Here is a 25,680-nt window from a genome sequence, read left to right as displayed (position 1 = left end):
GCAGCTGAAATATTTCTCCAGAACTTTAGCTGCTGCCCACAGGAGCCTGAACAGCCCACTCACGTATTTGTACTTTCAACCAGTCTCGACGTGGCTTCTTCTGTAAGTCCCAGTGATGAGGCTTCTTTCCAGCTAGTCATCAGTTGCTTATTCCAGATGATTTTCCTGTAACTTGGTTGTAATTCTAGTTTGGTTCTGGGAAGAAGTTAGTGTAGTTTCTGCCTAACTTGCTGCCATCTTGGATCTGTGTGCAGAGTTTTGACAAGAAGAAGGGGGAGTAGTTATCCAAGTCAGAAAACAAGCAGAGCCTGTTTCTTGGCTTCTCTCCTACATGGTGATCCATCTTCATCTTAATTGCCCTACCTGTGGGCATGGGCATAGGTTTCTGACAGCAGACAGTGAACTCATTCTAGGAATACACACACCTTTGATGACCTGTGATTGGGATGTGATTGGCTTAAAGACAAAGCTCCTGACAACCAGACATATATCAGCAGGGCAATGGTGAGCTCTCAGAAGGGTATGGATTCATGTGTGCTTTATCTGCTGCTTCTTATCTGGAGCAGTGGCCAGACTTGATCTCTCCTGCCAAAGGCACTCTTGTGCTGAGCAAGCAGACTGAAACCCACCCCAACTGTCTCTGCACTACACTCAGATCTTTATCGGAGAGGAAGCCATCAGGACTGCGCTAGAGCCTGATTTGCTTTCTGAATAAGTCACTGGAGGCTTTGAATGGCACAGCAGAGCTGGCATAGCCTTCAGACCCAGACCACTTCTCGCTCCTTGAAAATGGCTGGTGTGGACAGTGGCTTCATGTCACTTACCCCTTTAAGAACTAGAATATTAACTTCATCACTTTTCATTGAGGGAAATAAGTGGTACAATTGCTAAAGTGTAAGAACAATAAGTACCACATTTAATTTAGAGAACAACAACAACAAAAACAAACATGTTGACAGGACATAGGTATAAACAGGCCAGTGCTGCAGGTAGTAATTATGCTGACCACATAGAAATAAGGTGAGATATCTGAAGTCTGGGGTAGAGGTGAGAATGAAATGACATAGGGAGAGTAAAAGAGTTTTCCTGGATTATAAAGACAGAAATTCTGATATACTGCATTGATACTGGAGTTGAGTAAGTTGACTTCCTCCACCCTCACTACATAATTTGCTCATTTTCCTCCTATAGTATTGTATTTTCTTGTGTTGTACAGGATGGAGAAGAAAAAGGCTAGTATTCAAGTTCACTAAGGATGAGTTATTCATTGAAACTATCATTTGCTTAGAATTGTTCTTGCAAGTGGAAGGGGAGAGCTTTAAACATCTAATAAAATATCCAGAAGTATTCAAGTGTTAGCTATGATTCTTCAGCATATGTAATGCAAGGTCTAATATTTGACTTAAGAAACCTTAGAATTATTTTATTTTACTGCTCAGGTTTCCTTATAGTTTATAAAAAGCTTTAGTAAGTCACTACAAATCTAATGAAATGGAGATACTCAAATAGTAACCCAGTGTTGCATAATGCAAGTAATTTTTTCCAACTCCCCCTTTTATTAACACCATCTCAAGAGGGCTTATATGCAAAGAAAATATGTCCCTCATATTTTCTATTGTTTTTTTTCTAGATGAAGATAAAATTATTACTGCTTTAAAAGTCTTACATTAATTTGCTGGTTCCAAAAATTGGTTGCATCTACCCAGAGTATACAGTAAAATAGACTTACAGTAAAAATGATGCTTTTGCATTCATTGACCATAAGCCACATAACATAGAGGGGAATGGGGAGAACCAAATAAAAATTTTATCATCCTCATGTTATTGTTATAAAATAATAACATTATTGTACAATTTTTCTTTGTGAGAAAGAGTTTTATAAAAATAGGAAAAAGCGAGTTTATTTTTACATAATAAGGTAGTTTTGACAACGTGTCTACATTTCCATTTATTTCAGGAACATGTCTTTATATCTCTAAACTCTCCTCATGGCCTCTTATTAAATCTTCAAAACTTTTCAGACACTACTGGCAAGAAGTACTATCACCCAAATCATATAAACATTCAATTTTGAAAATATAATCTTTATAGTTCTGTACATTTCTTCTCTCTTATTTTAGAAAGCAAAACGCACTTCCCCTCAGAGGTATGAATTGCTGGACTCATCTTTTCCTGGGTTAAATGTGTGAGAAATCAACTGCCCCACAAGCCAGGAAGCTGCCCTCAGCCTGTGCCAAACTAATTCATTCGATAATGTTTGTAAAGCACCGTCAGTGTGGCAGGCACTGTCCTAGGAGCTAGGAATCAAAGACAAATAAGCAGCAGTCTCCACCCTTCAAGAGCTCAAGTTCTAGTGCGGGAGACAGACTTGTCTCCAAAAACTAAAGGAGACCCCAGAAGCCGGAGGAAGGATGCTGGGCCCGGTCTGCAGAGGCTGAGTTCAGAAGGAGGTGGTGCCTACACTGAGCTATAGGGCGTGCCTAGGAGTTAGCCAGGTGGGGAGGGAGAAAAGACGGGCGGCGCATTCCATGAAGGCCTGGCGAGTTCTGGATTGGGTTGGGGGGGGGCTTCTATTTTGGCATCATGGGAAGGTTAGTGGGGGAAAGAAGAAACCCAAGACTGACTTTAAAAAGTGAACATTTCTTCTCTTTTTCCTTTCTTTATCTCCTTCATAACCATTGAGCAAAATCCAGAGACAGTAGAGTCGACCCCTGGTGCAGCGCCCAGGCTCCTTCTCTCTCCTGGCTCTGCCGTCCCGAGAGCATTGCCCTGAGCCACCAATGAACCAGAAGGCTCGGGCCCACACAGCAGTGCCGCCAGCGTGGAGGGGACGCTGTACCCAGCAGCTACAGAAATCTCCTCTGCTTCGATCCCATGGCCAAAATTTAGTCATACGGCCACCTCTAGAAGCCGGAAGGGCTAGAAAATGCCCTGTCCTGTTTAGCTGTACGTCTGACTCAAAAGCAAGAGTACTCTTACTGTAGGACAGGCGTTGGCAAACTTTTTTGGCAAAGGGCCAGAGTGTAAGTATTTTAGGCTACATACAGTCTTGGTCATGTGTTCTTGTTCTTCTTTTATGGGGTTTTTTTTTTTGCAACTCTTTAAAAATATAAAAGTCGTTCTTATCTTGAGGGGCTGTGCAAAACAAGCCACAGGCTGGATTGGGCAATGGGGCCGTAATTTTCCAATCCTCACTACGGACGAAAAGACGAGTATCCCAGGGGGAGTGCGGCCATCTCTGGCACGACCTACACAAGATTATAAACCACTAAGAGGAAGAGCTTTGTCTTGTTCACCTGTCTAGTCTCAGCATAGCGCTTAGCCCATAGTAGGCACACAATGTTTATGACTAATGACTGAGGAATGAATGAATGAATGAATGAATGAATGGTAAGGGAGGTACATTTACCAACAGTGATTTGTTAAAATCCCACTTTATGCCAACGGTAGTCTCTTAACATGGATCTTCATTTGACTATTGCATTTTTTGCTAGAATATTCTATGTGTTGGGGTGCACCTCCCTAACTGGCAGTGCCCCCCTCCTTGACCTCCACTGCAGGAAACAACTGTGGTTGCGCCAATTGGTTACAGAGCCGAAGGCCTTACAGTTTCTCCCCAGATGCCCCGGTGGCTGGCAGGAGAACCCTGGTTTTGGTTTTGCCCTTTTAAATATCACATGTTTGATGGGAATGTCAGCAGAAGTGTCCAGGCTGAATAGACATTTTTAGTTCCCCTCTTTCTCTTCCTTCTTGCTCAATATTTTGAGGGCACAGCAGAGCTTTTCTCGTCTAAGTCATTCTAGTTGAGGGAGGGAGGGGAGGATCCCCCAACCATTCCCCTGGACATCTCCCCGGCCAGGCATCAGAAAGTGCCACAGTCCCTGGATTCCATGTGCTGAGCAGCCACAACAGCCACAGGTGAGGGGGCGCCCAGCACCTGGGCCCAGGAAGACCCATTAAACAAGGCCCTGCCCCCACCTCATGCTACTGGAGTCAGGTAACAACTATGCCCAGGTTTCTTCTTTCAGACAGATGTGCGCTTTTTTTTTTTACAGCAAGAAAAGGTACATTCTCCAAATTCTGGCAGCATAGACTGACAGAAAGGCACATTCTGTTGGGGAATAGCACAAGACAGCATGTGGACAGCAGACATGCAAACCCAGCCAGAAGGGTGACAACCAGATAAAAGTGTGTCACCTGCTGTTTTACAACTGGATCGGGCTGCTCACATGTTCCTGGTCCCACCTCTGGTGCCGCTGGGATTAGATGAAGTCTTGCCCCGAAACCAGACACATCATCCTATTGGGTACAGACAATTTACTTCATCCTGCTCTTAAGAAGCATGTGCCCATCCATCTTTTTTGATGAGAAAGGGCACATTTTGGTTTCCTGCCAGACCTTAAGGTCTGGCAGGGCCTGGGGTTTCATGCAGAATTTCTACACGGACTAGAGAGGGAGACTAGCTGCCATCAGCCCTGCCTTCTCAGAAGGAATGCTGGGAAACCAGCATGACAGAGGGCTACAGATCCTCTCCAAATCGGGTGAGAGCCTTTGGCCTCTTGTATAAACTGCCACCTCTTCTAAAGAATTCAGTAGGTCAACCCTCCCCACCCCCCTTTTAACTAAACTGATAGGGAGGTAATGAAAAGAAGAGGAGGAGCTTCTCACTCTGCCCCCTATCAGCTGTGTGACTTTGGGTGAGCCACTTAACCTCTCTGGGCCTCAGTTTCCCTCACTAAAATAATGAAGATAATCCTAGTACTAACCTCATGTAGCTGCTGTGAGTATAAAATTTCATACATTTATCGTGTGTTCCTATGTGATAATAGATTGTTGATATTTGCCGTTTAAATATTTTGTCATCAGAGAGAGATTCTTCTGGGTAGGGAGACCGATGGGAACGTGAGCACAAGGCAAAGTCAGGTCTGTGCTTACGTGCCCCTGCTGAGGCCCTGTCGGGACAGGCACGGTGCAGACCAATGCTCCTGCTCCTAGAAGGTGAGGCAAAGACTTTAAGTATTACAATGCCCCAAGAAATTAATGCTAAGTGATAGGTGAGGGGGAGGAGGAGGAGGCTGTGTTTTCCAATAAAAACCACACCTTTAGGGGATTAAAGGTGATCAGGAATGTCAAAGGAATTGCTAGGTAATGAGCAGACACCCTGGAGACGTCAGTCTTCTATTGCAAACACCAAAGCCTGGGAAGGATTCCTTTCTCTTGGGAATTTATTTTAAAGGCTCACACCCACGCTGCCTGCTTGTCATGCCTCCCCATGTGTTTAAGTGCCATTGGGTTTCAAATGCTCCCCAGCTCCTGCCTAAATCCAGAGGCCCGTTTCCTGCACGCTGAGCTCTGGAGAGCTGGTTTCTGGAAAAGCTCTTCATCCCAGAAAGTGACCGCTGCCCCATCGGGCGGTCACACTGACACCTAGTGGTCCGAATGCTAAACGCAGGCGATTGCTTTGAAGCTTTTGCTAGTCTTCATGTGCCTTAAAAATCATGTTTCCGCCGTTGGTAGGTGTCCTGTGTTAACAAGAGGCAGAGTTCAGGGGAAGTAGCATATTTCACTTGTCCGATGTGTTAGTAGGGGCCGCCTCTGGGTGACCATTCCAAGAACAAGAGTGCGGGGGGTAAGGCGGTGGCCCATTGGCCTGGTTTAGGCTGCGGTCCCAGGGGCTGTGGTTAAGACGGTGGCTCCAGAATGAAGATCTGAGTTTGATCAGGGGCCCTGCCATTCGGCAGCTGTGGTTCTTGGGTGAATTACTGAACTGCCCCCTCCTTTGGTTTCTGTATCTGCAAAGTGGGGCGAACAGTAACTTCTTCATGGTTTTCTGTGAGCTCTGACCACAGGAGTCAATCGGCAATGCCCCTGCTGACACTGGACGGTGTTTGAGAGAAAGCTGCCCTGGATACCGTGGCCCCGCCCCCTCTCAGGTCACGCCGCACAGGATGGTGGGAAGCCCAGTGGATGTACAAGGACCCAGATTCAAGTCCTGTCACTAATAGCTGTGTGACTTTGGACAGCCCACTTTGCTGCGGGGGAGATACCAGAGTCAGGGGATGGCCCCCTCCCTCAAGCTTGTCCCTCGGTTCTTGCCTCGCTCACAAGAGACAAATTCAAGGGAGAGACGAACACGTGTAGCAGAAATGGGATAGCAAGTTTACTTATGAAACCCATATGGGTGCAAAGCTGCAAGCAGGCGCCCGGCTAGTCTGAATGCCCCGCATATGGAGGAAATAAAGTTGTTAGTGAGTCTGTTACTGAGTTCGACCTGTACACTTAAGCCAAGGCGACAAGTGGGCGCTCAGCTAATCTGTTGTGCCAGCTATTGGGGTTCAAGGATTATATACTTTAGTCAGTTTCTGGGCTCCACCTCCTTCTCCCCCTTCTAAACCTTGGGAATAACGTACAGCTGCAAAGGATTTCTTTCTCAGCTAGTAAAGGCTCTTTGTCTTAGTGAAATCGCTACAGAGGTTCCCTTTTCCAGCACAGAGTCTCAAGGATGACCCTCCTCCTGCGCCATCCCTGCCGGTGATGTTCGGAACACCCAGCAATCTCACAGGACCAGGCTCGGAACTGCTGAGTCTGTGGGTGAGACAGGTCTCCCCCCGCCTCTCCGCCGTAGCTTACTGCCCTAGCCTGCCTAACAACTGACCCTGTTTCCCTTCCTGTACAAGGAAGAGCTTGAATTCACTGATGTTTAGGGATTTTTCTTTCTTTCTGAAACACTGTGATTCTAAGGGAAGGCTTCCAGTTAAAACGGTCTACCTTTAAGGCCCATTGTGATTGCCTTTCTTTTTATCAAAGCCCAGGGTCCAGCATGTCCGAGCATTTATTTACACAGTTGCTGACTAATAAAAAGTGGAGGTTGGCATTCCCTCGGTATCAGCCTCCAGGAACAAACCAAGTGTGTGTTTGGGCCGGAATGAGAACCTCCCAGCAGAAGTTGGTCTGGGCTTTCTCTGATGGATTTGGAGAGTTCAGGGCTCATCCTGGTAGTCTCTGCCTCTGCTAGCCAGCCTCCGTAGACGGACAGGAAGCCAGCAAAACTACTGAGCTGTGCAAATTCAAAGTATGCTGATAAATAATATTTGTTCAGCTGATGCCACGGGTGTTGGTCAGACCAGTCCCTGACCTGCCGAGGGCAGATTCAGTGCCGCCAGAGCCCTCCTGCTCTGTGTGACTAGTTCCCCACTCCGTCCTTCCAAGCCAGGGGTGACCCCAGCAGGGCCACCCAGAGAAGGTGATCACGCAACAAGATTGTCTGCCCTTCATCCTAAACCTCATCCATGCAGGTGCTCGGACATTCATAGAAATACCACCCAAAAGCACTCTGGACCTTTGTGAGAGTGGGGGTCCTCATCTCCTGTGGTTGCTGTAACAGGTGACCACAAATTCGGTGGCTTAGGACAACAGCAATGTCCCAGAGGCAGAATTCTGAACTCAGGGTGTTGAGAGAGCCGGCTTCCTCCAAACGCTCCGGGAGAGAAGCCATTCCTCGCTTCCTCCAGTGGCTGGTGGGTCCGGGCATGGTGGCTGCATCATTCCAGTCTCCGTCTCTGTCTTCACAGGACTTTGTCCTCTCCTACCTTGTCTTGCGTATCTTATAGGGACACTTGTCATTAGATTTAGGGTAATCCAGGATGATCTCCTCATGAGATCCTTAATTGCATCTGCAAAAGCCCTTTTTCCAAATAAGATCACAGTCACAGATTTGGAGACCTGGGCTTATCTTTTTAGGGGGCTACCATTCAGCCCACTTAGTAAGTGTAGAAGATAGAGAGAAAATGTACAAAGTCGTCAACACCTACACCCCAACCCCGTTCACCCGTGCTGAATCAGGGTAGCCCTGGAAAAAAAAACCCCAGTCCTTGCAGTTAAGTTTGTGCCACATTTTTAGTTGGAGATGATCGATAAAGATGTGAGGATCAGAGCAAGAGAGACCCAGGACCCCAGGAGACCCAGGGTTTCTTCACCAGGGGCAATGCACCACGAGATGCCCGCCCCCCCTGCAGCAGCCGTGGAGGGCGGGGCTGAGTGCTCCGTGGGGAAGCCGGAGAGGGCCAGCGGGAGGGACTGGGCCACGGAGCATGGGCAGCTGGGAAAACGTCCCCGAAGGACAACCCCGCCACACCCTCCGCCTCCCCGTCTCCCCCTCAAGAGACCACTCAGAACTCCTCGTTTGCCCTCTCCGTCCAGAACTCACTTCAGCCAGTGAGGCACGCTTGTACCTCTCAAGCATTTTTATCGTTTTTACGCATGTGAGAACGTCGGCATTGGCCCATTGTTACACGTCAGCCACACTTACGTCATTTACGATGCTTTACAAGCTTTAAAAACTGTTTTGAATAAAATAAAAATTTTGCTGGACCGTAAAGTGTCCACATATAAGCATGACTCATTGAAATGCCACTTTCTGCTCCCTTTCGAGTCCCTTCCATTGTCTCTTCCGAGCGCTACCACTTAGACAAAGGGAAAGAAAACATTGAAGCAATTGTGTTATGTATAAAAAGTTTTCATTTAATTTAACAATTCTCCAAATGCTGGTTAACTATTTTTCCTTAATGTTTTTATTGTGGTCAGATTTACGTAACATAAAAATCTGCCTTTTAAATCATTTCAAGTGTACAGTTCTGTGGCCTTACGTGCATTCGCGTTGTGCGGCCACCGCCCCCTTCGCACCAAGAGTGTTTTCTCTGTGCCCAGCGGGCACTCTGTGCCCGGGAAACCCCACCCCCTCTCCCCACTGCCCCTCAGTCCCCGCACCCACCACTCTACCCTCTGTCTCTACGAGTGTGGCCACTGGCGGCAGCTCGGATAAGGGGGCCATACAGCATTTGTCCTCTCGTGACTGGCGGGTTTCCCTTAGCATCAACCTTGTCTCCAGGGTTCATCCATGTTGGAGCATGTATCAGAATTCCCTTCCTTTTTAAGACGGATAGTGTTTCATGCCATGTATGTAACACATTTTGTTTTTGTTTTTTTTTTCCATTTCCCCATTGACCACACTTGGGTTGCTCCCACCTTTTGGCTATTGAGAATAATGCTGCTATAGACGTGGGCATATAAACATCTATTCGAGTCCCTGCTTCCTTTGGGCATATGTTCAGAAGTGGGATTGCTGCGTCCTGTGGTGACTCTACTTTCGGTCTTTTGAGGACCCACTGCACTGTTTTCCACAGCGCCTGTAGTGCCTGCACCATTTTACTCTCCTTACATCACTGCCCGCGGTTCAATGTCTCCATGTCCTCGCCAACACTTGTTATTTTCTGGTTTTGACAATAGCCATCCTCATGGGTGTGAACTGGTGTCTCATCATGATTACAATGTTTCATTAAAAGAAAAATTATTTTAAAACAATAGGCAAATCTCTGTGGTATTGTTATTCTTTAAAAAAAACCACTTCGTCTTAGAAAATTATAGAACAGAAAGGAACTTTGGTTTCATTTTATATTTCAGTTCTTTGATTCAACCATAGATGTAATGCACATTTTTTTGGCTTGTCCATCATCTAGACAGAAAAGGTTATTTTGTCTGAATGCATTGACATCGATCTGATTTTTCCCACGGAACTCCCCAAATCATAGTCCCATTCCCTACTTATACTGGCTCACACCCTTCAGCCTCTCTCTGGTCAGGAGTGTTAAGCTAAAGCCAGGTTAGTAATAAACCATGCCAGGCGCCAGTGGTTGAACCAGAACGGTGTCCCAGGCTGATGAACTGCCAGTTCGGTGACTCATGCCTCTGACTCTACGGAATAGTTTGGGTGAAAGAGACCTGATGTAGCCATCTGCCTAAACATGCCACCCCTGCAGCAACACACAAAGGCTAAACATAGAGCAGCAAGCAAGACCATCTTCTCTTAGTTTCTGTTCCCTGTCCAGATTGCCTCTGATGCTTCTAAGTAAATCAGGATGTTCGGACTCAGAGCCCTAGGTCCCCTATGCTGGACTCTGTCCCCTTGCTCACGGCAGATGTGCCAGGAGCAGCACCGGGGGCGGGACACAACTGCTAACACGTCACCTGCAATGACTAGCCATTCTTGGACAGGAGGTCAATGCCTAGGGCTAATGGAAAACTTCTGGGATCAGAAGAAAACTGTTAAAACTTTTGTGTGCGAGCTGAGAATTTAAACTCAAAACAGTAACTAGACGAGGAAAAAAGTGATGATTTCTATGGTGTGTTTGGGCAAACCCAGAATTTAGAGCCAGAAAACCTGTGTTTAGTTCTCCTTTCTATGGCATGCTCGCATTCAGTTTGCCCTTCTGTAAAAATAACCACACTGTAGTAGATGGAGCGCAGGCTGTGAACCAAAGTGTCGCAGGTTCAATTCCCAGTCAGGGCACATGCCTGGGTTGCAGGCCATGACTCCCAGCAACCACACATTGATGTTTCTCTCTCTATCTCCCTCCCTCCCCTCTCTAAAAATAAATAAATAAAATCTTAAAAAAAATAAATAACCATGCTTTGAGACAAATGAGATATTGTATGTACAGTTTTATTTTAAAATGATTAATAGTTCTAATAATAAAATTAGCAGTAAGTGTATAATACCAAACTCCAGCATTTTTTGCTAACTGTACAATCATACATGTTTTTGGTTTTTGGTTTTTGGTGGGTGGAGGTGGAGAAGTGTTGAGATCATTTGTACTCTGGAATAAGCGACCTTAACAAAGCACAAACTTTAAACTAGGTAGTGGCGAAGGGCCCCATACGAGAACTAGCACCTCTGTAAGGAGACGCCAGCCGTCTCAGAGTAAAATGCAGGAATGCGTGAATGAAAGGGGAGTGAAGACCCAGAGGAGCGGAAGCCATCAAGCCCCTTGGGAAGGTGAGGGGCTGTGGGTAAAGGGTGGCTACGTGCTAAGAACAGGATATACACCACGAAAAGCTTAAAATGTCAAACATCGTAATTTTAACAAGAAAAGGTGCGACCCGCAGTAAAGAGCCGAAGGTGACACAGTGACAAAGGTGAGCGGAAACCGCTCCTCGCAAGGCGGAGTCTTACTGCTGTGACTTGTACGGGAGAAACCGTGAAGGAAGGGGTGTGAGGTGGTTCTATTTTTTCACCCCGATTGCTCAACAGCGAATGCGTTTTCTCCAAAGGTTAAAAGGAGAAGAGGTAGAATGGGAATAGAGGAAGTTAGGGGGAGGGTCTCATGTCACCCTAACATGTAGGGTGAAGTTTCAAACTATCACCCAGCTCTGTTTGTGGAATCTCCCCTGGCCCTGCACTTCCAAGGTCTAACCCGTACTTTCCTCGGCTCAAACCGTGGACACCGCATTGAGTAGCAGCTACCACCTGCCCTGCTTCGTTGGTTGAAGCCTTCCTCTAGGCCGTTTCCTTCACACAGAACTTTTCACATGCTGGGAAGGAAGTCTCTAGAAAACCCCGCAGATGGCCTCATACCCCCCTCCCCCACCCCACTCCATGTACAACGTACACTTTCGGTTTCTGACTTCTTGTCAAGCACCGAGAAGGAACTCACAGCCCAGATGTGTGTGTGTGTGTGTGTTCAGAGGGACATGGAGGCTGGAAAAGAGGCAGCGTAATATCTCTATTGTGTCTATCCTATGTCAAACAGCAACTGTCTCTGCCATCAGAAATTTTTATTTCAAATGTCATGTCTTTAGCAAAGTGAGTTTTCTTTGGGTGCATCATACTGTATTTCTATGTGAAAATAAAATAACCACAAGAAGTAAGAGATGAAATTAAGGTCTCTTTGCCGCGGCAGAGTTGAAGGTATAGGAAAAAAAAATAGAAGGATTTATATTGTATTATGGTGCGTGTGTGCATTAAATATTACGCTAAAATTCAAATAAGCCATTAGTAACGTATCTATGAAAACTGTTTTCAATGTGCATTAGTCAAAATGTAAATAACTCTTCTCCAATTTGGTATACGTAGTTAATGCAGGCTAAGCGAATTCTATCCTAAGCAAACGTAAGTTAAATTTGCTGGAAAACTATATAAAATAGAATAACAAAAAGAAGTGGTTTCAGGACCGTTCTGTTGTTCTGTACGATCTACATCCTCTGTGTTTCCTATCACCATTCCGTCGGCACCAAGAAGTCAAAACCTTGCAGCAGAACTAGTTTGAGAAACACCTGCAATGTCACATGGGACTTCTCCATCGTCCACGGTGAGCCGTGGGAGGCCGCAGCCAGGTCAGACTGTGTTTGTGCAGAAGCCGTCTGGTAGGAGAACCACGAAGAGAAGGTCCAAAGGTTAGGTTCATATCACGGTGGTGACCCTCAGACTCTCCATCTCTAAAGACAGAGGCTACACAAACCCCACCTGGTCAGTACCCCTTGAGAGTTCAGGGTGACACAGTCTTTGGACGGTGGGCTGTGCTGCCCAAGCTTCAGCACTGGCTGAACGAGCTTGCGTCCTCTGCTTCAAATCACCCTCGAAAGAAAGTTCAAGGGAACCCAGTGGGGACCAGGAAAGGATCAGAGCAGCAGGGCCCCGAGATAGCTCGAGAGGGAACGCTGATTCTCAGTGACATCTGCCGAGGTTTTCTGCCAGGGTGCCCGGGCCGTTTCCTGAGGGGAGCCACACACGGCGCCCAGAGGGACCCTGCCCTGCCACCCGCTCCCTTCTCACAGGCACCCGACAGCACAAAGCCACCACTGAGGTCGCCTGGCGTCCCGTCTCCACCCTCAGAGGCCACCGAAAAAACTGCCAGGGGTTGCCACAGTCAGGGCTAACACGAGCTCCTCCGGCCCGGCCCTTGCCCAGCGGCAGCAGCAGGCTGCTCCTCCCCAGCAGCGCAGTCTGCGGTGAGAGGCACGTTCCCACATCCTCTTGAGCAGGGGCCTGGTGCTCCCTCCAGCCCTGGAGCAGAGGCTGTGAGAGACAGGGCTCTTCAAACACGCTTTAAGCAGCCTGGGAGGTCCTTTCTCCCACCCCTATCTCTGTGATAAATCTGGTGAAATTCAAGGGAAGTTAGCCACTATGTTTAACACACACGGGGTGGCCCAGAAGTCAGCTCACGGTTGTGAGTGCCTGAAACGCAGTGTGCTCTCGTACTGTGGTCGTTAACGATGGTAGTGTTTTCATGGGGACGAGGGCAAGCCTGCTCCTGCCCCGCCCGGCACTGTGGGAAGGGCGGCCTCGGGGTGGCGCCTGTTCCGGTGGGTGGGGCAGAGGTCCCTGCTTCCCCACCCCTCCAGGGAAACGGGCACCCACAGGAAGCCTGTCCATCGTTAGGCAGTGCCAATGAGGACGGAAGCGTCCGCAGCAGTTTCACGGAGGCGGGCGGTGGAATTCACCATGCACGGCCACCTGCAGGGTTTTGACACAAGCACTGCCTCTCAGCCGGCTTCCACGGGCTCTGTTTTTACAGCTAAAACAATTACTTTTGTTATGTAATTGCTAACCATAAAGAGCTTTTTAGAAGTTTATTTTTCAGATTAAAACGGTTCTCTGTTCCAAGTTTACTAGGTATAGCAAATCAAGTCTCTCTCTAGACCAAAAACAACTTACTACTGTGCATCTGTGCACGCAGGTGTGTGTGCGTGCATGTGCGTGTATGTGTGCGCATGTGTGTGCACAGGTGCATGTCTGTGTGGGTGGGCGTGTTCAGAGGACATGACCGTGGGGAATGTAGCTGTTCTTGGCTTTAACCTGGGCAACATAAACCAGCGAGGCTGAAGGCTATTGCTCAGTGAAAGTCTGAGCTGCTTGAGTCCATTCCAAATTTTTACCAGCCTCTCTCGACCTCAAAGGTGGTAAGTTTCCCTGGCATCCAGGAGAACTTTTCTGTCTTCTCAGTCTTTTTGTTACTCCTCGTGGTCAATCGACCCTTGGCTGTGTGGACCGTAAGTTTGAGCAACACGAGCCATCACCCCAGCAGCCCTCACCTGCCTACTTCCCCATTCCAGACACCTGCTTACAGTTTCTGATGACTTGCAAGACTGGGGCTCGCTTCCCGGAATCTTCTGTCTTTACTGCTGCACCTCCTAGCAGCCTCCTGTTATCCCCGGAGGCCACTGTACCTGCGGCCCCGTTCTGGGTGGTGGTGGTAGGAACTAATTTTGTTCCATGAGACAAGCCAGCAATTTGGACCGAATAGCTATGGGTACTGACATGTTATCTCAACATAACAATTAAAAAAAACCCACATGTGCCCTGGCTGGCGTAGCTCAGTGGATGGAGCATGGGCTGCGAACCAGGCATCGCAGGTTCAATTCCCAGTTGGGGCACATGCCTGGGTTGCAGGCCATGGCTCCCAGCAACCGCACATTGATGTCTCTCTCTCTCTCTCTCTCTCTCTCTCTCTCTCCCTTCCCTCTCTAAAAATAAATAATAAATAAAAAAATTTTTTTAAAAACCCACATGTACCAACATTAATTAATGGTGAAAGGGAGAGACAGACAAAGAGACAGAAAAAGAGGAAGAAAGAAGAAAGGAAGGAATAGAGAGAGAAAGAGACACACCAGTTTGGGTCAACTATTGCTACTTACTGTCTCCCTCTTAATGAAAAAGCATTACATGCACTCAAGTAAAATCAATTTCTTTTCTTTTTCTATGGGTTTTATGTAGAGAATGCTGAATGAACTCAAAAGAGTCTGCGGGTTGTGGCTAGAAACAAATGATGAAGATTTATTGAAGGGTCTGAGAGTTTGTAACCTGAGAACACAGCTAGGCAAAAACCCAGAAACATTCCAAAGAAAAAAGAAAAGTTAACGATTTTTATTGTAAAAAGTACGTTCCTGAAAATCACCAGTCCTGCACTGACTAGCCCAAGACGCGTCCAGGACAGTTACCAGTCAGAGGTCAGCGGGTCTGGGGGAGGGATGCCAGGTGGCCTGGCCACACCTGTGGGTCTGGATAATAGACGGTCAGGGGCCTGGATACCTACGTCCTTCAGGGCGCGATCAGATGGTCATCTGGAGGTCTGATGTATGTCCGGATGTACATCCAGACCTTGTCACGGTACTGGCAAGTTCAAAAACTAGTTTCCACGCCAGTTAGAACAAGAGTATAGTCTTTCCTCATGCCTCGACCTTCATAACGCTAATAATTTTAGCGGCTTGGGTAAAGTGACTTCATTGTATGTAGCCCCTGTCTTCACTCTCTTCTCAGGAAAAATACCAGGATCCGTTAGAGTGGTTCGTTCTCCCCGTGCATGAATTACACAAGTGACACGGGCACAATTTCAGGAGGTGAACTCAGGCTTCGTAGTTATTTTAAATGTATTACATATCCATGACCCATGGATGTTTTATTTCTTTTGTTTTGTTGTCAAGTTTGTTTTACAAAATCCAACCTGACAGAGATGAGACTCTCAAAGACCAGGACATTTAAAAACAACCTGTAGTGGTAGCCTTTGTATTATTTAGTCTATTTATAGGTTTTAGAGTGTACTCCAGTATTAAAAGTTAAAAGCAGCAGACTTTGGCTGATACAAAAGCAGTTGCGGAGACATAAAGCACGGCACAGAGAATGCAGTCAATAACATCGCAGTAACTGTGTGTGGTGTAGGGGGTGGTTAGACTTAGCAGGGTGATCACTCTGTAAGTTACATAAATGTCCGGTCACTGTGTTATACACCTGAAACTAACATCATATCGTATGTCGACTGGAATTGAAAAATCAAAAATATATGTTATTTTTAACAAAGCAAACATTCTGGTAAGGGGTTTGCAGTAATTCAGGAGCAATCGGGCTGGCTCGGGGCTTCTCCAGCGCAGCGGACTTGGGACGCAGGGCTCTCTGCTGCGGGGGCTGCCCGGTGCCCTGCGGGGCGTGGGAGGCTTCCCTGGGCTCTCCTCCAAGGCGCTGAGAGTGCTCCCCCTATCGGTCATTTCCACCAAAAAGCATCTGCAAAGGTTGCCAAAATTGCCCCCGGGCTGAGCCCCGCTGGGTTTGCCTTATGTCCGAGATGGATTAAAAAGCACAAACACTGTAGAAATCAACCCCAAACCCTGTTATCAATGATAGTTACAGAGTATTCTTAGTCTTCCCTAGGAAAATGTAACAATGAATTAACTATAAAAGGAAGCATTTTCTTAATTGTCTGTCCTAAACGCCATCTCGGCCTTCCTGTAAGTACGTACTTGATTTCCTAGCTTTATGCAGGTTGCTAGAAACGAGAAAAGACTCCGAGATTCTGGAGATGGCTACCAGAAATCAGAGGAAGTGTTTGCTGACAGTCGTCTTCCCAGGGGCTATGGCAGGGGTGGTGAGTTCACACCAGGGAAGGTGCCCAGTTCTGAGGGAGTGTAAACTATGTGGAGGACTAAAGAAGTTTTGGTTGGATCAAGAGCATCTGTGCAATTACATCTGCGTAATGGCAAAGCAATGTTACAGTTTGGGCTAAATATTACGTGTGCACATCGATGGAAATAGTTAATGAATTGCTTCGAATGACTTTGGGGGTGGAAATCCAAACAATCTAAGATGAAATGTTAGTTTTACTTAAACTATCTTAAGCTCTGCGGTTTTCCGGATCATGAAATACATCTTCTTAAGAATAAATAGAGGCTCAATCTTAGAATCATTAAAAGTCAAAAAAAAGGTCCTATAAACTAACATGAGGTGCCCATCACAGGGGAAACTGGGTGGACGGTACAGGAGCACTCTCTGAACTACCTTTGCAATCTTTCCGTAGGTCTGAAACTGCTCAAAAGAAATAAAGAAGTAAAGTCTACTTTAAAAAGATTCTGTAAATAATATGCACTGATAAAGATCTGTTGGCACAGGAAATAAGCAGAGTTAACATACAAAATTTAATGACTGGAATTGCATGGGCATTAAGCAATCAAAATAGTTCTGACCATATGTCCAGCTGCACTGGTGTGCATCAGCTGATTATCAGTTCAGGAAAAAAAGCAAAGCGCAAAATTGGGGTTTCCATTTGTGCAAAGAGTGGGAACAGGCAGGCTGTGCATATACATGTTTGTATGTATTTGTGCATGCGTAGCTTAGATATGCACATAAGAAACTGATGAAATGGTTGCCCCCAGTGAGGAACTGGGTGAGTTTACCATTTAATTTGTTATGTACAGCAGGTCGGTTTTGAGAGAAAAAAGGAACATTATTATTATCCCAGAGCAGCAGGCATGAGCTTGTGGTGCACTGCTCAGTCCGGATGCATCATCTCCCGGAACCGGGGGACCAGGGCTTGGAGGTTCGGGGCGCAAAGCAGGCTTACGTTCCACTCCGTTGCACAACAGCACATCGCTCCTGCTCTGTCTTTTACTTTTATCTTTTAAGTAAAATGAGCCCTAGGCAATGGAATGGGTGTGCAACCTGCGATGAAGTCAGAATGGGAGGATGTCCAAAAAAATTGATCATTTTTGACTTTCTTTTGTCATCATTAAGGAAGAAACATGGCTATTATTGCTAGGAGTAAGGGAAAATTGGGGCGTTAAAAATGTATCTAATACACTTCCTGACAATGATAACAACCTAAAGCTAAGCGGCCAGTGTAAGTGATGATTAAACAGTTGGGTTCGGGCCGTTGATTTGCCAGACACATGAGTCGCCCAGGTGCTGTTCCTGCTTCTGCAGCATCTTCCCCAGCAACAGGCTCTTTCTGAGCCCGTCCCTCAACAGCCAGTGAGAAGTTTCAGTCAGAGCGCGTTAAACCAAACTCGAACATGGTAACTCTGTTATAGTATCCGGGGGCTGTGCTCGTTTCAGCCCCATTGATTTAAAACTAGGACGTGACAATTGTAACTTCACAAGTTGGTCACCTGGAGAAAACGCTATGATATGACTAGTGAATTAGAAAAAAACACCCGTGGCAGACATGCAATTGTTGATCTTAGAACTTGACACAGAAGGAACCCGTTCGAACTTGTTTTGAAAAACAAAACCCTGTGGGAAATGGGCACTGTTACTATTTGCATTTTATCGATGGAGAAAACTGAGTCCCAGAGGGGGTAGATCACGTGGCTAGGAAGGGGTAAGCAACGTCAAGGTTTGAACCCACGTCGATGACCCCAGAGCCTGTGGTATTAACCGAGACGTCGCCCTGCCCCCTGGGTCGGGGGTGACATGTAAGAGACAAGTTCCGAATCAACCACATCCATAGTTTCTCCGTTAAAACCAGGACACAGAGTGTGACCATGGGTCAGAGCATTTCCTGGGATTTCCCCCACAGACCTTGAGATGACAGGCCGTTGTAACTAAGGAGGATGTCCCTGAAATTCTCCGGTTTCTGTTCCTCCCCAACATGGTGGAAGAGAAGGACTAGACGATCTCTCTGGCTTGGCTTGGTCCGTGAAAACAGGAAACCCTTCTCGGTGCCAGGCGCGGAGTGCTGTGCTTTAGGAATATTAATTGCGTTTATGATCCCTGACAGCCCTAGGACACGGCATCAGTATTCCCGTGACAGAGGTGAACAGCGCAAGGCCCAGAGAGTTTGCGTGCCTTGCCCTAGATGACATAGCCAGCAAAATTCACACCCAGGTGGTCTGGCTCCTGAGTCTGTGTTATTAACCTCTCCGCTAGGCAGCCTCTTGGTACAAAGTGTGGGATAAATTCTAGACCTAGAGTCTGAATGACAGAACATAGAGTAAGTGTAGAAATAAAAGTATTCTTCCCCAGAGACAGACTGCCCTTCAGGTGGGGAGTGGTTTTTGTAAGGTTGCCTCTTTATGCTGTTTGGAGTTCCCCGTGGCTGTGCTCCCCCTGGGGGCCCAGAGCAGGACCCATCTTCTCCTGCCCCCCCTCGCCCCCACCCCCACTCCCAGCACCCAAACTTTCCCTGGCCCACAGTCCTCCGCCCTGAGGCCTTTGGGGGTTGACTGAGGTTTTAAGGAAATCACGGGGATTACAAAACACGGTCAAGGGAGGCAAGGTAGAAAACAAGATATTTTCAGCAACTCAGGTACAGGGTTGGAAATAAAGGAGCAAAATCCAAGCTGGGAAATGTTTCTCTCATCCGGTTTTCATCTCCTGCCTAGGTTCCTTACCCTCGACCCGCGAGTACCCGCGCACCGCGGTCTGGTCCGGAGACAGACTCCTGCCCAGGAGGACTTCTCCTTAAAATCGGTCGCTGTTCACAGTGTTCAGCCCAGTGCCAACCTTCACTGCCCAAATAGACTTTGAAACCCTGGCCTTGGTCCCGGCGTTGTGGGGACACGAAGAGGGAGGAAACAGTTTCTGGGTTTTGGAAACTTGGACGGCCCCAAGTCTGCCTCCCTGTGCTCACGGTTCCTGGCTGCGAGTCCTTGAACTCGCTTCTTCACATTCCCCTGAATAACAGTTTCCGTCTGCCGAGCGCATGTGGGGGGCCAGGCAAACGCTCTACAAATTCCATCTCCGATGCACATGACGATTCTGGCAGGCCTGTGTTATTGTCCCCATTTTACAGATGATGCAACTGAGGCCCAACTAATAAACCCAGTTCTCATGATCTATCCATGGTCCTGCGGTTCTCAGCTCACTTTTCTCTCCTGGGAAGTGGAGTTAGATGGTGCCGTGCCCCCGAGGCACAAGATGGGCCACACAGGTCACACGCTGAATGGTGGTGCTTACCGTCAGGAAGGAAGCTAGCTGTTCAGGGGCCTGGAGAGGTACTGACGGGGTACCTGAGTTGAGAGCATGGAGCGACTCTTCCCAGCCGGACAGGATCTGGTTTTGTGGTATTCGAGCTGGGGCCCGAGAGAGAGCATGCGCTCGGACGTGTGGCAATGAGCAGGGCGGCCGAGGGAGTGAGAAAACGTTTCTAGGTCAGTTTTAAAGCACAAAAATAGAAAGGGTGAGGACCAGATGTGTAACTTCAATTATTTTTTAAGGCTTCAGATTTTCAAATGTTCTGAAAGAACTAGAATAGTCTGGGAGACCTTGCTGATGAGAGACAGACCAAACGCAGCGTGAATTCAACCAGACTGGAAGGGATTGTCCCCCACAGAGGAGGGGGACTGGCTGCTCTCCTTACCGAACAGTACCCTAACCCTAGGCAAGGAGGACAGGCCCTGCGGAGCAGGACTTCAGAGAAGGAGTGACAAATGTCATTACCGAAGAGACAAGCCCGGAGAAAGGAGAGGTCTGGATGATGAGACGTCCCAGCCAGTCTCTGCATCCTTGTCCCCTCCCCCGAGCGCCCTAGACCATCGCCCCCCAGGCAGGACCCACCCTGGAAGGGCGCACACTCTGCCTGCTAGTCTGGTCCCAGGTGTACCACTGTATACAAGTAAGTAGAAAAGCTTTGTGTTACTCGCACATAACAATGAGTGGCTCCTTCGGCCGCATCTCTTTGTTAGCAAGCAGGCAGGCCTGCAGTGCGGCTGGACAGAGAGAACTCTGACAAACCACAGGGATGTTAAACCCGGCCGTGCAGTCCGGGGTATGCAACCTAAGGGCTTGCTTTCGTTTTTGGAGGGCGGTTTCTATCTCAGAGGCTCAGCTGTAAAATATGGGAGAAGTCACTTGTTAGAAACATCCATCTTTTTTCAAGTGACACACAATGGACAGCCACCCAGTGAAGAGCAACTCCAACAAGAGAGCCCGAGAAACAGGCACAGGAAAGGGGAACAGTAAGCGGTGACAAATAACAGTAAGCCTGTCAGCCCAAGGCAACTGCGGGAGGGTGCGTCCGACAGCCCTCCCCCTTCGAGAAGCGCTCACAACTTATTTTGCCATAGAGGAAGATAAAATGTTACAATATCTCACTGCCCAATCAGCAGCACTGCGGGCCTCAAACCAGGAAACCCTTTAAAGTGGAGCGTTTTAAACTGTGCAAGCGCTGCTTCTGGTTCTCAGCTGGTTTTTGTTCCCTATGCTTGTAGGATGGGAAAGCAGATGTGAAGTCCCTGATGGCGAAGTTCAACACGCTGGGCAACCCCACGCAGGAGGTCAACAGCCGGCCCTTCAAAGTCGCGGGGCAGAACTCCCCGTCAGGAGTGCAGGCGAGAAAGAACTTATTCGACAACCAAGGAAATGCCAGCCCCCCCGCGGGACCCGGCAACGTGCCCAAGTTTGGATCGCCAAAGCCTCCTCTGGCGGTGAAACCTTCTTCCGAGGACAAACCGGACATGGAGCCCAAGCCCCCCTTCCTAAAGCCCACGGGCGCGGGCCCGAGGTTTGGGTCGCCCTCCCCGGCAGCCTCGGCCTCGGCCAGCAGGGGCCCCCCGGAGGGGAAGGTGGAATTCCCCAGGCCCGTAGGCCTCAAGCCCACCAACCTGCCCCGAGAAGACGCCAAGCCCGCCTTCCCCCGGCCCCCCGGGAACAAGCCTGCACTGCCCGGTGCGAACCAAGACCATGACCTGAAGCCTCCAGGGCTGAAGTCCAAGTTTAACCCTCCGGCCCAGGAAAATGAGCAGAAGCCAGTGTTCCCCAAGCTGTCTGGCATTCAAGGCAAGTTCGTGTCCGCCTCCCAGGACCAGGACCCCAAGCCCCTCTTCCCCAAACCCCCCTTTGGCCAGAAGCCATCCCTCAGCGTGGATGACCCCCACGAAGCCGAGAGCCCCACGAAGAACGCGGCGCTGCAGAGAGGAGCCTTGGGCCCCCTGGGGGTCAAGCCCAAAGTGGGCCCTGTGAAGCCAGCAAAGGAAGACCCGGAAAATAAAGACCATGGAGGGGAGACGTCCAGTTCGCCTTTCCCTGGCGTCGTTCTGAAACCGGCGGCCAGCAGGGGAGGCCCGGGCCTCCCCAAAGGCGCTGAGGAAAGGAGGGAAGACAGACGGATAGATGCTGCCAAGAACGTGTTCCTGAGCAAAATGAACCAAGAGGACCCGGCCTCTGGGGCCCCCCCTGCCAAGTTCCCAAAGACACCCTCTAAGGTAGCTGTGGCAGGGCCCTGGGGCCAAAGTCAGGAAAAGGAAAAGGGCGACAAGCATCCAGCCACCCCCAAGCAGAAGCCCCTGCCTCCCTTGTCTGTCCTGGGCCCACCGCCCCCGAAACCCAGCCGGCCGCCGCAAGTCAACCTGACGAAATTCTACAAAGCTGCCTCTGGAAATGGTGAGTTCCGTCGGTGTCTATTTAACGCATTTTGCTCTGCCGAGGTGGGGGCGGGGGGGAGTGTTTTAGCTCCTGGGAGACGTGTGTTGTCAGGAACACATCCATCGGCATACGCTGTGGCTGCTTTGGCATGATCTCCCCTTGGTGTGAGAGGGCTGAGAGGTGGGTCTGGTCTTGGGGGTGGGGGAAACGCATCCATTGGGCTTGGTGTGTGGTTTGGCTTAAAGACCATCATTTCATTTACTTCCTCAGTTCGGTTTCATTTCTGTTGAATGAGACGGCAGTGGGTTTTCGCGCTACCGCCACTCAGGCGTTGCACAGAAACATGGGCGAAACACCAAGGCAGCGATTCTCAGCAGGGGCAGTTTTGACAGCCAGGGAGCATTTGGCAATGTCTGGAGGAGGCGCTGTTCATTGTCACGGCAGGAGGGTGCCGCTGGCATCTGGAGGGTAGAGGGCAGGGGTGCTGCCACCCGTCCTACAGTGCCCGGGACAGCCCCTCACACCGAAGGAGCACCCGGCCTCGAAGTCAACAGTGCAGAGGCTCAGACCCCTCCTCCAAGCGGCTGTGAGTGCCCACAACCTCACCATACGTGTCCCAAGCCCGATATTCGAACGAGAGAGCAACTGGGCTCTTGTGCGTGATACTCTGTTTTCTGCTTTAGCTGTTTTCTACTTCTCGCCATGATGCTTTCTGAACTTCTCTGATTCACAGAGTAGCACATAGCTAGGATAACAAGCCAGACAAATGGGTCTATCTTCTTCTGGCTGAATGGTTTATTTTCTCCCAGGGATGTTACCACGACACTGTTGCACTCCCTGGATGCTGAGAGGCTGGGTAAACATGGGTACCTCTGCATAGTGATGAGGGAAACTCACACGGGCCCGCAGTGTGTCAACTCACATGTTTTAGGCAAATAATGAGTAACCGTTGTTGACCGGGGGGATGGGAGCCAGTGACTGCTGCACGATTAGCCACATTTTCCTCCTTACAAAAGTGTGGTCCCATTAAAGCTATTTCAGGCATTAAAGGCTGTTTTTCTTTTCTGGTTCTGGAGAAGTGTTTTGCAATATGGCATCTTCCTGGCATCGATAGGAAGATGCCATAGCATCTTTGAGTCAATCAACAGATGTGTGATCAAATCGTCCATTCATCCATCATGCAGGGGAGCAAGTGTGGAATGACCCCATGACCTTCTCGAAAGACTCGGGCTTGTTACACTGTGTCCTTCTCATCTGTCACCTTCTCCGTTTAATACTGATCTATAACTTAGAAGTGTTACTTTTGGGAGACCTAAAAGGTCCCTTATCTCTCCTTCTCAGCCCTCCTGTACCTCGGATTGTAAAATGTTGCTCTCCCAGCCTCCATCCTATAGCTCTACTCCACGCCAAGGAAGCTGGCACGATGTCCAGCAGACACCCTTGGGAGCCAGCTTCCTTCTGTGTCCTCCACCCAGTTTCCACTCCACTCCCAGGTTCGGGTTGGGCACTGGGAAGCAGCAGCCCGGGGTCATGCCATTGAATGAGCTCTCATGCACGTTCTTGCATCCCTCCTACGGGCTCTCCGGTCCTGTCAAAGTCAACACTGAGCTGATTTTCAGCACAATGCCGCTCCGAGGGACCCAGGCGTGGCGGCTAAGTGTGAGAGCGGGTGCTTGCACTCGTCCTTCCCTTTGCAGCTCCTCCCCCGCCTCCTGACGTGCGTCCCCACTGCTCCCCATCACACGGCCTAGATTCTAAGTCCTCTCGTCAGGGCACCCTGCTTCCCGCTCTGACTCCTTGGTGGGTGTGGCACTCCAGAAGGGACTGCATCCCTCTTCCTTCGTCTCTCCCACAAATCAGAACTCGTTCCTTCACAAGGGAAGCTGAGCTCAGGTCCGTGTCAGGGTAAAGCAGTCTGTTTCATAAATTTACATCCTGAACAACACCCCTTTAAAGTGCTCATTTCCTTTTCATCTATTTTTTAAATAGAGATCGCATCGAGCTCCCAGAAACAGCAGGTGTAAACCAGTGTGAAGTGGGACACAGTGAAAGTCACCTTCCATCCTTTCCTGCCATTTGCTGGGTCTCCCCAGCCTCTGGCCCCAATGAACACCCCCTCTTCTACCTTCCATGGCCCCCAAAGTTTGCCTATGTTCACACAAACAAGCAGAAATACAGATTCTAATCCCCCCACTTTTTACTTGAGAAGTAGGATATTGTATGCAATGCCGTGATCCTTGTTTCTTTAAAAAAAAAAAAACTAATAAATCCTGTATGTTTTTTCACATTTTAGTAAAGGGTAACTGATTATTCACTAAGCTCATTTAGAATTCCACTTAGGAATGTTAAAAAACACCAGAATTAGGAAGTATGCAGTGCTCAAATTAACTAAAGCGTCATCTAATCATTGTGTCGGCATTCAAAACTCTCAAGCTCTTTTCCTAGCCTTCCTCCTGAGTCCTCCCCTTCCAGACCCACGTCCCATTCCTTAAACCTCGTCCTCAGACCCGCCTTCCGTCTTTATCGTCTTTGTCCAACACGTTCGCCATTGAAAATGCCCATTGTGGACTGAAGACTGGTGCAGAAATGATATATATTTATTTGTTACTTGCTCAGGCTTGTCCTCCCACCACAGTCTCTATAGTCAGAATTTCGTATTAATACTCTGTGTAGTTCAACCATCATTTCTCTAACAAATTAGGTGACCCTTGCCAATAGACCTGCGTGCAAATGCAATGAGCTTCTATGCAAAATGAATAGTATACACAGAGCCTATATTGTAGATCTTGGCAGCTCACTTTCTTGTAGACCAGAAGCTCGAATACAACACATTGCTTTTTGAATGTGGAGCTAATAACTTTTTCCCCCCAGAATCATTTAAGGTTAAAAAAAAAAAAGCCAAACTTTTTTTAAAAAATTCAAAATATCACAGTGTTTTTGAACTAACCTTTTCCCTGGTTCCTTCTGGTCCCCCAGCCAGTTGTACAAGGCTTCCCTTTCCAAGCACCACGGTGCCTGCCTCGCCAGCGAAGTCTGGGGTGCTGCGAACCCCTGACCTGACGGTGGGTTTGTACGTAGGAGTTCGTAAAACCTGCTGGGAAATATTCCATCCAGCTCTTTTTCTCCTAGTCTTGTTCTTAACACTGGTGAGAAGCTAAGGCTGATCTTTCCTGTGTTGGCTGTAAGAATGGCTGGGTGAGCATCTTGACAACGGAAGGGCAAGGTCAACATCCTAGACGGCTTTAGCAATGAGCTGATAGTGTGACTGACCCCTTGCCATCTGCTTATGTGTCACCTTAACTCACCCACCTACAGCAGTAGGCATTTGCCCTCTTTTTGAGTGCCAGTGACTTGTTTCTGGGGCGGGGGGTGGGGGGAGGGCAAGGTTTTCCTTCATAGATCCGAAAGCTGTGGCCTTCCTTCTTCCCTGCAATCACCTTTCACGTGCACTGTCTGAAAACTGCCTCATCAGATACTTAAAGATCACGTTTTAGCTCAGTGTGTTGCTCCCAGTCATGACAGGGGACAGGGACTCACTGCTCAACCACAGGTAAGAATTGTAGCAACTGCCGGGCTGCTTCCAGAGTGGCTGCATTCCCACCCGCAGTGCGTGAGCGCTCCCCTTTCTCCCCAGCCTCTCCGGCCCTTGTTTCGGTTGATGGCGGCCATCCTAACAGGTGTGCTGTGGTACCTCCTTGCAGTTTCGGTTTGCACGTGCCTAAGAGCTGGTGGAGTTGAGCATCTTTTCATGTGTCTGTTGGCCTTTGGATGTCTTCTTG

The 25,680-nt window shown here is 48.5% G+C and overlaps 1 protein-coding gene across 3 annotated transcripts in view; it reads left to right on the top strand.

Annotated features, from left to right (window-relative positions):
• FYB1 (FYN binding protein 1) overlaps window positions 1-25,680 on the top strand; it is a 153,387-nt gene that overhangs the window by 44,866 nt on the left and 82,841 nt on the right. For 2 of the 3 annotated variants that reach the window (XM_045848262.1, XM_045848260.1), the window contains exon 2: window positions 20,749-21,919. In XM_045848262.1, the coding sequence (XP_045704218.1) occupies window positions 20,749-21,919 (1,171 nt within the window). Of the gene's footprint in view, window positions 1-3,978; window positions 3,998-20,748; window positions 21,920-25,680 lie in introns of those variants that run through there. The other variant, XM_045848261.1, reaches the window with a different exon arrangement.

Source organism: Phyllostomus hastatus, unplaced genomic scaffold (genome assembly GCF_019186645.2).
Source record: "Phyllostomus hastatus isolate PE091 unplaced genomic scaffold, TTU_PhHast_1.1 phas_contig_58, whole genome shotgun sequence".
In the NCBI taxonomy this organism is placed as follows: Eukaryota; Metazoa; Chordata; class Mammalia; order Chiroptera; family Phyllostomidae; genus Phyllostomus; species Phyllostomus hastatus.
This window is presented reverse-complemented; position numbering and strand designations above follow the sequence as displayed.